Source organism: Dipodomys merriami, unplaced genomic scaffold (genome assembly GCF_024711535.1).
Source record: "Dipodomys merriami isolate MVZ:Mamm:240054 unplaced genomic scaffold, mDipMer1.0.p SCAF_5, whole genome shotgun sequence".
Lineage (NCBI taxonomy): Eukaryota > Metazoa > Chordata > Mammalia > Rodentia > Heteromyidae > Dipodomys > Dipodomys merriami.
Genome location: NW_027206068.1, coordinates 12513101 through 12524230, shown reverse-complemented (window position 1 = coordinate 12524230; position 11130 = coordinate 12513101). Strand labels below are relative to the sequence as shown.

The window sequence follows — 11130 nt, the reverse complement described above, 5'->3', positions numbered from 1 at the left end:
TTGTTCCATATGAATTTTTGGACTGTTTTCTGTATTTCAGTGATGTACGTCATTGGGATTTTAATAGGAATTGCGTTGAATTTGTATATTAGTTTTGGAAGTATTACCATCTTTACTATATTAAGTCGGCCTATCCAGGAGCATGGGAGGTCTTTCCATTTTTCTAGTGTCTTCTGCAATTTCTTTCTTTAACTTTTTATAGTTCTCATTAAATAGTTCTTTTACATCTTTGGTTAGGTTAATTCCTAAATATTTTATTTTTTGGGAGGTTATTGTGAATGGGGTTGCTCCCTTTATTTCCCTCTCTTCCTGTACATTATCAGTGTATAGGAAGGCAACTGATTTTTGTGGGTTTATTTTGTATCCTGCTATTTTGCCGAAGTGATTTATGATTTCTAAGAGTTTGGGGATGGAGTTTTTGGGATCGTGGAGGTATAGTATCATGTCATCTGCAAAAAGGGATAGTTTAACTTCTTCTTTCCCTATGCAGATCCCTTTAATGTCTTTTTCTTGCCTTATTGCCCTGGCTAAGGGTTCTAGGACTATATTGAAGAGGAGTGGAGACAGTGGGCATCCTTGCCTTGTTCCTGATTTTAGGAGAATTGGTTGCAGCTTTTCCCCATTAAGTATAATATTGGCTATTGGTCTGTCATAAATGGCTTTTATTGTTTTTAGAAATGTTCCTTCTATTCCTATTTTCTCCAGAGCTTTTAGCATGAATGAATGTTGAATTTTGTCAAAGGCCTTTTCTGCATCTGTAGCGATAATCATGTGATTCTTGACCTTGGCTCTGTTGATATGTTGGATTACATTTATTGACTTACGTATGTTAAACCATCCCTGTGTCTCTGGGATGAAGCCTACCTGGTCATAATGAATTATTTTTTTTATGTGTTTCTGGATTCTGTTAGCTAGAATCTTGTTAAGGATCTTTGCATCTGTGTTCATCAAGGAGATTGGCCTGTAATTCTCCTTTTTGGTTGGGTCTTTGCCTGGTTTGGGGATGAGTGTGATATTGGCTTCGTAGAATGAGTTTGGGATAGCTCCTTCCTTCTCTGTTTCTCTGAAGAGCTTGAGGAGTATGGGTATTAGTTCTTGTTTAAAGGTCTTATAGAATTCTGCTGTGAATCCATCTGGTCCTGGGCTTTTTTTTGTTGGAAGACTTTTGATAGCTTCCTGTATCTCATTATAGGATATTGGCTTATTTAATTGGTTAACTTCTTCTTTGCTCAGTTTGGGCAACTTGTATTTCTCTAAAAATGCATCCATTTCTGTAAGGCAAGATTTTTTTTAAAGGCACCTAAATTGGACAAGAGAAAGCAAAGTAATCATTATTTGCATATAATGTAATCATGTAGGCAAAGTTAAAGTCCCATAAAACATTCTATCACTAGAAATAATGAGTTTTACAAGGATGTAATAAGCATGATAAGCCTGCAATTGTAGAGCACATGGGCAGCAAAGATGGTGCTGAGAGGGAGTTGAGTGGGCAGAGCCCGATTTGCTTTATGTTCAGTGTGTAACCAGCCCGTGGAAGCTTAGGTGCATGATAGGGTGTGACCTTTACAGTGATTGGTTCCTCTTCCTCCCCTCCCATGCCACCTGCTCTTTTTTGCTTTAAAAAGGGCTTGCTCTGTGTTAATATACCAGTTTTCCTGTTTGACTTGACTCCCCCTGCCTCTGATTGTCTCCTGGGCTAAGGGAGGCTGGGGAACGGGCAAGCAGCTGCACTTACCTTTCCTTGCACTTACCTTTCCTCGACCCCGTCCATCTTTCGACAGACGAAGACCCGACATGCAATAATTGTCTTTGTAGTGCAGGAGGCATGGCTCAAGTGGTGGTAGAATGCTTGCCTAGCAAGCACAAGGCCCTGAGTTCAAGGTCTAATACCTCCAAAAATTGTATTTCTATATATTAGCAACAAATAGCCAGAAATTGAAATGAATAAGATTCCACTTACGGTAACATAAAAATGGAAAATCTCATGGATAAATCTGATAAATGACGTCTTTTTTTTTTATTACAGAAAGTATAAAACTGATTAGAATATAAGAAAAACAACAAACGGAGCTACAGATTGTGTTCATGTATTAGAAGATCAAATAGAGTCAAGGTGTGAATTCTGAAATGGATGTGAACATTCAGTATAATCCTCAGCAAAATCTCAACAGGATGTGTGTGTGTGTGTGTGTGTGTGTGTGTGTGTGTGTGTAAACACTGACAAATGATGGTAATTTGCCTGGAAATGTACAGCTAAAAATATTTGAAAAAGTTGTTTACAATACCTTTCTTCATGACTTAGAAACCCAGAGTAATCAGAACCATGTAAAGAAAGCGAAGAGATCAACTTAAAAGAACAGAAATAGACATACACATATATGGTCCATTGATCTTCCACAATATTGCAAAGACAATGTAGTAGAGAAGTGAAAGGGTTTTCAACAAATATGCATAGGCATGTAAGGTTACTGATCTGAAAAAAAAAGTGCGTTTTCATTTGTGAAAGCAAATTTCTTCTTTCCATCTGTATAAAAATTCTTTTTTCTTTTTTTTAATTGATCATGGGGCCTGAACTCTGGGCCTGGGCGCTGTCCCTCAGCTCTTCAGCTCAAGGCTAGCGCTCTACCGCTTGAGCCACAGCGCCACTTCTGGTTTTCTGGTGGTTAATAGGAGATAAAGAGTTTCACGGACTTTGCTGCCTGGGCTGGCTTTGAACCGCGATCCTCAGATCTCAGCCTCCTTAGTAGCTAGGATTTCACGCGTGAGCCACCTGCACCCTGCTAGATTATTCTTTAATGATTCTATGCCAGCCATGGGGCTTGAACTCTGGGCTAACGCTCTACCACTAGGGCCCAAACTCCACTTCCTGCTGAGTCTCACGGACTCCCATGCCCGGGCTGGCTTCTTGGCTTCGAACTGCGATCCTCCATCTCAGCCTGCCGAGTAGCGAGGTTTACAGTCGTGAGCCACAGACGCCTGGCTTCCTCCCATCTTTTGCAAAGAATATTGGGATCCATCCAGTTTGGGCATTGGGGTTTAAATCTGTGCGAATGACTTAGAAGAACTCATGTAATTCCACTGTCAAGACCAGGCGGGAAGCAAGCCGGCCCTTCGTGCGCAGTATGAGGTGCACCTACTGCGAAGATTGCCCGCCCGCAGCCACACTGTGCGTGCGACGTCCAGCGTGCAGTGGGCCCCGCAGCGAGTCAGACCTCGCGCGATAGCCATGTGACTAGCTTGCTGCTCTCGCGTGTTGCGAGAAGCGTCTTGTGCGCACGCGCAGTGCTGGACACGGAAGTCCGCGTGCCGGGCGGTGGGTGGAAGCCCGTCTCGGGGGTGAAGGCGGCCGGATCCAGCATGTGGGGCCAGGGGAAGTTTGCTGCTTCGAGTGCAGCTGCGGCAGAGGAGAGTGAGAGGTTGGTAAGGCTCCCGGGGGAGGGGTCGGGCGGCTGTCTCAGGAACCGCCTTTCCCTCGCCGTCTTGGGTGAGGGCTCCAACCGAGGACGAGGCCTGTTTCCGGGCCTCCGCGGCGCTCGTGGGCGGCTACCGCTGCGGTCCACCGACGCCGGGACTGCCGCAGGTGGCGCCCCTGGGGGTTCTGGGCTCCTCTCCCCGCACAGTCGGCGCCCCACGGTTTAAACTGTCCTTTAGAAAGCAGCTTCTGTACAGCTACTGGCGGCTGTACCGAAGTCAACACTGCTTTTTTTTTTTTTTTTTAATTCTCCCCCCCCCCCCCATGATCAGGGTTCAAAATGATCGACTTTCTCTTAACAGATTACAACTAGGTTTTCTATCTTCTCAGTCCCCTAAAAATGAACACTTTAAAAAAAAAAATCCTGGTTAATAGTAATCCTTGTTTACTACCACTTAGTGTGGTTGGAGAACACATCTCTGTTTGGGCCTGGGGCTCTTGAGCACTGACCCTGAGCTTCTGTTGCTCAAGGAAAGCACTCTACGGCTTGAGCCACAGCACCACTTCTGGCTTTTTTTTTTTTTTTTTTTTTTTTTTGAGTAGTTTATTGGAGATAAGAGTCTCATGAATTTTCCTGCCTGGGCTGGCTACAAATGGCCATCCTCAGATCTCAGTCTTCTTGAGTAGCTACGATTACAGGTGTGAGCCACGGGCACCTGGCTGGGAAAAAAAAAATCTTTTAAGATGAGCCAAAATTAGAATAAACTTTTTTTAAATTTTAATGGGTCAGTTGTGGGTTTTGAACTCACAGGGCTGAGGTTCAGTCCCTCAGTATTTCTCCCCAAGGCTAGCTCTCTACCATATGAGCCACATTTATACTTCTGGTTTTTTGGTAGTTAATTAGAGATGAAGAGTCTCTCTGATTTTTCCGCCTGAGCAGGCTTTGAACTTGCCATCCTCAGATCTCAGCTTCTTGAGCGTTACAGGATTATAGGCATGAACCATTTGCTCACAAATAAGAGTTTTGATCCCCCCCCCCTTTTTTTTCTTTTTGTCAGTGAGGTTTCCCAGTAGCTTCTGGCATACCTTCCTGTGTTCCCAGATTACTTGCTTCCTCTGCTGATGTTTGACTGCTTGGCCATGCCTTCAGCCAGGGTTTGGGCTGGTTAATGGGATGTTCTGCCCAGGCTGGCTTCCAGTTGAGGTCCCCAGATCTTAGCCTTCAAGTAGTTAGGATTATAGATGGGAGCCATTGGAGACAAGTTTTAATTAAATTTTTTTTTTTGGTTGGTCATGGGGCCTGAACTCTGGCCTGGGTGCTTAGCTCTTCAGCTCAAGGCTAGCGCTCTACCACTTGAGCTACAGTGCCACTTCTGGCTTTTTCTGCTTATGTGGTACTGAGCAATCGAACCCAGGGTCTCATGCATGCAAGGCAAGCACTCTACCACAGAGCCACCTTACTGGCCCAAGCTTTAATTTTTTTTTTTTTTTTGGGTCCAGTCGTGGGGCCTGAACTCTGGGCCTGGGCGCTGTCCCTCAGTTCTTCAGCTCAAGGCTAGCGCTGTACCACTTGAGCCACAGCAGCACTTCCAGCTTTTTTCTTTTTGCTTATGTGGTGCTGAGGAATCGAGCCCAGGGCCTCAGGCATGCAAGGCAAGTGCTCTACCACTGAGCCACCTTCCCAGCCCCTTGAATTTTTTAAATAATCACTTTTCGGTGAGAATTGATAACTTTTTCCTTTTCATAGTTGAGAGCATTTTAAACTTTGATATAGTGATGGTGTCAGATAACTTTTAAAACTCTTAAAAAATATGGCATGTATCAGGATGTCTTCCTTGAAGGTTGTTCTATAAAGACCTATTGTTCTTAATCCTTCATCCCAATTTTTCTCCTATCCTGTGCAGAGTATAGAATATTTGTTTTAAGATTCAAGGTCACAAAAACAGTATTGGAGATGAGGGAGAAAAAGTCATTCTAGCTAATCATATTCTCTGCTTGTCAGATTGTGGCTTATGCCTTTTGTAAATAAATTTTTTTTGAGAAGGAAGTAAAGATTAGTAGGGACTGAGCCGTGAAAATTTTTTTATTTTCCTTCAAGATTTTGAAAGGAAAGTAATATTCCATTACTTTGGAATACAATTATAAAACAAATTCTTTAAAAAGATTTTGTAGTTGGTAAACTGTAATATATAATAACATTTTTAAAGGAAAGAGCAAAATTCAGTGTGTTTTACCATCTTTAGTCTTTGTGCCTTTTAATTATTTTATTTGAAATTTGTTTGGTTGCTTGCTCAGTTGGCATGCTACCACTTGAGCCTTACCTCTGGTCTGGATCTGTGTGTGTGTGTGTTTTCTCTCAGGGCTTGGGTGCTATCCTTTAGCTTTTATGCACTTACTTTTTTAGCACTGTACCACTTGAGCCATAGTTCCACTTCTGGCATTTTGGTAGTTAATTGGGGATGAGTCAAGATTTTCCTTCTTGGGCTAGCTTCGAACCATATCCTTAAATCTCAGCCTCCCTGAATAGCTAATATTACAGGCATGAGCCATCAGCACCTGGCTTAGCTTAGCTTTTTGCCTGTTAATTAGAAATGGGTCTTGACCTTTTTCCCAGGCTACCTTTGAAGGGAATCTTCCAAGTCTCATCCTCCTGAGTATAAAAGATTACAAGCTTGAGCCACTGGCACCTAGCCCACTGTGCCTTTTAAATAAATTGGTTAACAGTCTCAAGCTATTGTAGTATTTCTTTGTTTACATTTACATTGGTTTGAGAGGACATTAATTAAAAAAAAAAAAAAAAGAATGTGCAGGACTCGGAATGTGGCTTAGTGGTAGAGTGCTTACCTAGTATGCATGAAGCCCTGGGTTCGATTCCTCTGTACCACATAAACAGAAAAAAGCTGGAAGTGGGTCTGTGGCTCAAGTGGTAGAGTACTAGCCTTGAGCAAAAGAAGCCCAGGGACAGTGCCCAGACCCTGAGTTCAAGCCCTAGGACTGGCCAAAACAAAACAAGAAAAAAAGAAAGTGCAGATTATTGCAAAGTATAGATTTATTAGTGATAGAAATATGAATGTTTTCTTCTTTGTAGATCTGTCAAAGTTTGGTAAAAGAATTTTCATAATAAAATTATGAAACAATACATTCAGTGTCTTAAAATTTTTTCTTTTGTCAGCCCTGAGCTTTTTTTCTTTTCTTTTTTTTGGTTGGTTGCAGGGCCTGAACTCTGGGCCTGGGCCTGGGTGCTGTCCCTCAGCTCTTCAGGTCAAGGCTAGCGCTCTACCACTTGAGCTACAGTGCCACTTCTAGCTTTTTCTGCTTATGTGGTACTGAGGAATCGAATCCAGGGCCTCATGCATGCAAGGCAAGCGCTCTATCACTGAGCTGCCTTCCCAGCTCCCCACCCTGGTTTTGAACTCAGGGCCTGGGCTCTGTCCCTGAGCCTTTCTCTGCTCATGGCTAGTGCTCTACCACTTGAGCCACGGCACCACTTTCAGCTTTTCTGAGTAGTTTGTTGGAGATGAGTGTCTCATGGACTTTCTTGCCTGGGCTGGCTTCCAACTATGAGCCTCCTGTCTCAGTCTCCTGAGTAGCTAGGGTTATAGGTGTGAGCCACTGGCACCTGGCTTCAGTATCTTTTTAATATAATTGGAATCTTGGTATCTTCATTAGGACAAAACACATTTTTTTTTTTTTTTGTCATTGGTCCTGGGGCTTGAATTTAGGGCCTAGGTGCTGTCTTTGAACTTGTTTTTCTGCTCAATGCTGGTATTCTACCACTTTGAGCCATGGTGCCACTTTTGGTTCTCTGGTGGTTAACTGGAGATGAGTCTCATGGACTTTCTGACTGGGCTGGGTTAGAACCATGATCCTTACATCTCTGCCTCCTGAGTAGCTAGGATTACAGACATGAGCCACTGACAACTGTCTAAAACACAATTTTAATAACTTAAATATTCAGTGGTTTAGTCTTTATTTGTTGTTAATAGATGGACTATTATAACCTAACCTAAAGTATTGAATTGTTTTAGTCTTTCAGGGATTGTCCAAGTGGATGAAGATACACATTGCAATAAAGGTAGTGACACTAAAAATTATTTGGGGGGTGTAAGAACTCAGTGATACTGAATAATTTTAAATTTTCTTTGCATTTTATTTGATTTTAGTTGAAGATGTGGTTGGAAGTCATGTAGAAGATGCAGTGACATTTTGGGCCCAGGTAAATAATAGCTTGATTGGCCTCTCCCTCCTTCCTTTTCCTTCCCAAACTGAAGTCTTCTTCAACAAAACAAAAACAAAAAAACCTAGGAAAATATGTATCATTTTTAACACCTGATTTTTGATTATGCTTTATAAAATATAATTAAAGATTTATGTTTAATTTGGCTACAATTGAAAACTACCTAGTAGCTTATAATACATCTGAGTTAAAAAAGAAAATAAGCAAAATTGACTTTACAATGAGCTTTTGAACTTATAGCTCCATCTAGGGGTCTTTTATAAGATTGTTTCTTAAAAATGTTAATCTCATTTTTTTTCTACTCAGTAAACCCTTTAGTTTTTTTTAATCTTTTTTTTTTCTACTCAGTAAAACCCTTTAGTTTTTAAAAATTGTTTTCTGACTCTGCTTTAGCCTTGAGTATGTTCACAATGATTTTCTATTCTGCTTGTAAGGAAGCCACTTTCATCTTGTCAGGGACATGTTAGTATACATAGACAATCTCCTAAGGGTTTTAGGTTTTTCAGCAGGAACCATTTGAAGTCTGCCTAGGCACATGCTACATGGAAAATTTTGGTGTTTGTCCAGCCCTCTTGATGTAAGGGTAAACAATTATATTCGCATGTGGTTGGGAAATTTCTTCTAAAGTTTCATTAGAACTATACTGGAGGAAAGCCCATGATGGCATGTCAACACTGGACCATTCTGAGTGCTCTTGTACTAGAGTTCACAGAACTGTCTTGAAAACTTCAGCTACTCAAATGTGGCCAGTTGTGAAGAGATTAAAGACAGAGGAAAAAACTACAATATCTGTAGATACTGTCCCAGGAAGAGCAAAAAGGAAATTCAGACTCTTTTTTTTAATATTTAATTTGAGATACAGTATTTTTCTTAGTGCAAAATTTAAACCACTAATAAAACAATATTCTTTGGTAGGCTGAAATTCAGATAAGTGCACTCAATTTTAAATACAAAGTTAAGCACCAAAAGTGCTGACTGACTTCTTATATAATGATTAACAAAATGGTCAAAGCTAGGAAATTAACCTTTGTATAATACTATTAACTAAATTATAGTCTTTATTCAAATCTTACTAGGTTTTTTTTCTGTTCTCATCTCTAAGATTCTAAGCTATACTTATTTGTATATCTTAGTTAATACTTTATTAAATTTTCCTTGTATTTTATGACTTTTGGCACTTTTGATGATTACTAGTAATTTTATAAAGTATTTCTTCATTTGAGTTTGATGATTTCTCATAAACTTACTAGTAAGAATACACAGAAGTAATGTTTGTCTTGAGTGCATCATATTGGGGATTTATGATATCACTATATTTTTGTCATTGAGTACTGTAGCCATGATCTACTTGGTTAAAATGATAGCTTCTGTTTTTTTTCTAACTATGATTAAATATTTTTGTTTTGTCACTAGCAATTTTTTGTCACTAGTAATAGATGTTTTGAGGACAGCTACCATAAGGACTGTATAATCTTGTTTCTGTTGAACTGTTAACCTACAAATTTTAGTATTTATTGCTATAGCACTTGACCGATAATTTTCAGTTCTTATTTCTGCTGCATTTACTGTTTTTCTGTAAGGAAGAGTTGCCTCTGTTTTGCCACTTGTATATTTGATCATTTATGTTAATATAGATTCAGATGCTTACTCCATTAGTTATAATATAATGCTACCATTATTTTTGTTTAAATTATTCACCTCTGGCTATTAAGACAAAAATTGGCCAAAGAACACAGATTGGCTACTTGTCATTTAAATATGTCTTTTTTTGAGCACTTTGCTTTCTGCTTTGATAAATTTTTAGCACAGAAATTTTCAAGGAACCTGCTTAATATGATTTAATAATGTTGGTATCTTGGTTGAATTCTAAGTATTTGAACTCATTGGGAAGTAAACTTTTTATAGTCTTATTTGATTTCTTACAAGAACTCATTTAAATTATGAAAAATACTGATAGAGTTAAATTTTTAATGTTCCAAAAATTTTAATACTCTAGTGAAATTCTTAATTATAGAACATTATAAAATGGTGTTTTGCTGAATCATATGCTTTTTCTTTTTCTTTATTCCTAGAATATCAATAGAAATAAGGATATTATAAAGATTGGTTCTTTACTGTCAGAAGTTTGTCCTCATGCCAATTCAGTTTTTGGGAATCTTGATTCAAAAAAGGTGAGCCATATTCTTTGACAAAGTCATTTCAACCCACTTGCTAGTTTTCCTACATCTTGATTTTTGCAGTTTTTGGAATTTGAATCCTATTTGAAAGGAAGAAACAGATACTTCATTTTTTTTTTTTTTTTTGGGTGCCAGTCCTGGTGCTTGAACTCAGGATCTGGGTTCTCTCCCTGAGCTTTTTTTTTTTTTTTGTCAGAACTCACCCTCCTGAATACTTAGGATTACAGGTATGAGCTATTGAAACCTGGATATACTTAGAATTTGTATTAGCAACACCACAGTGAATATAATAATTTAAAAGTATAGATAGATAGCTTAAGATGTGGCTCAAGTTGTAGAGTGCCTAACAAACACAAAGTTCTGAGTTCAGTACAGAAAAAAAAAGAATATCCTGATATTATTTGCCTTAAAAAGGAAGAAATTCTGACATAAATTATAACATTGAGGACATCATGCTAAGTAAAGTAAGATACAAAATTGTATGATTCCACTTACATGAGTATCATACTCACTGATTAATTCTCCTTACAGAGTAGTTAAAATCAGAGACAAAATAATTACCTGGGAGTGGAGGGAGAAAGTTGTAATGGAAAGGAGCTGTTTAATGAAGGCAGAATTTCAGTTGTACAGATTAAAAGTGAGGGAGGTAGATGGTGGTTATAGATACAATATATTACAAAATAGTCCTGAACAATATATTTAAAGGTGTACATATTTCATCTAACCACCTCACAAAACCTGTGGAAGATTTGCTAGGTACCAGATACTGTATTCGGCATTAAATGACATGAAATGATGAATAAACGGTTAGAATCCTTGTAGTTGAAATTCACAGGAAATCTGTAAGAAACCTGTGGAGAACAGTCTATTTTTCTCTCGTTCTTCTTTTTGTCAGTATATAACTCTTGGTAAAACGTTCATCTACTAAGATACTAAGTATATAGTTTGGTTGATTAAATTTTACATAGCTATGTATCCACATAACTAACCCCTCACATCAGTAGGGGCAATTATCTTAGAAATTTTGCCCAGGACACTTTTGCAGACAATTCTTAGCCAGATGTCTTCATAACAGTGGTAATCATTCTGGCTTTGTCATAAATTTATTTGCCAGTTAAAAAAAATTTTTTTGGTCGGTCATGGGGCTTGAACTCTGGGCTTGGGCACTGTCCCTCAGCTCTTCAGCTCAAGGTGAGGGCTCTACCGCTTGAGCCACAACACCACTTCCGGTTTTCTAGTGGCTCATTGGAGATAAGAGTCTCACAGACTTTCTTGCCCGGGCTGGCTTTGAACCGTGATCCTCA

General features: G+C 39.3%; 1 protein-coding gene across 1 annotated transcript in view; it reads left to right on the top strand.

Annotated features, from left to right (window-relative positions):
- The first annotated feature begins 3313 nt into the window (after nt 1–3313).
- Nucleotides 3314–11130, top strand: part of Stk31 (serine/threonine kinase 31) — a 48720-nt gene continuing 40903 nt past the window's right edge. The window contains exons 1-4 of the mRNA XM_069996084.1: nt 3314–3416; nt 7441–7487; nt 7576–7628; nt 9722–9820. Of these exons, the coding sequence (XP_069852185.1) occupies nt 3358–3416; nt 7441–7487; nt 7576–7628; nt 9722–9820 (258 nt within the window). The 5' untranslated portion in view covers nt 3314–3357. The remainder of the gene's footprint in view (nt 3417–7440; nt 7488–7575; nt 7629–9721; nt 9821–11130) is intronic.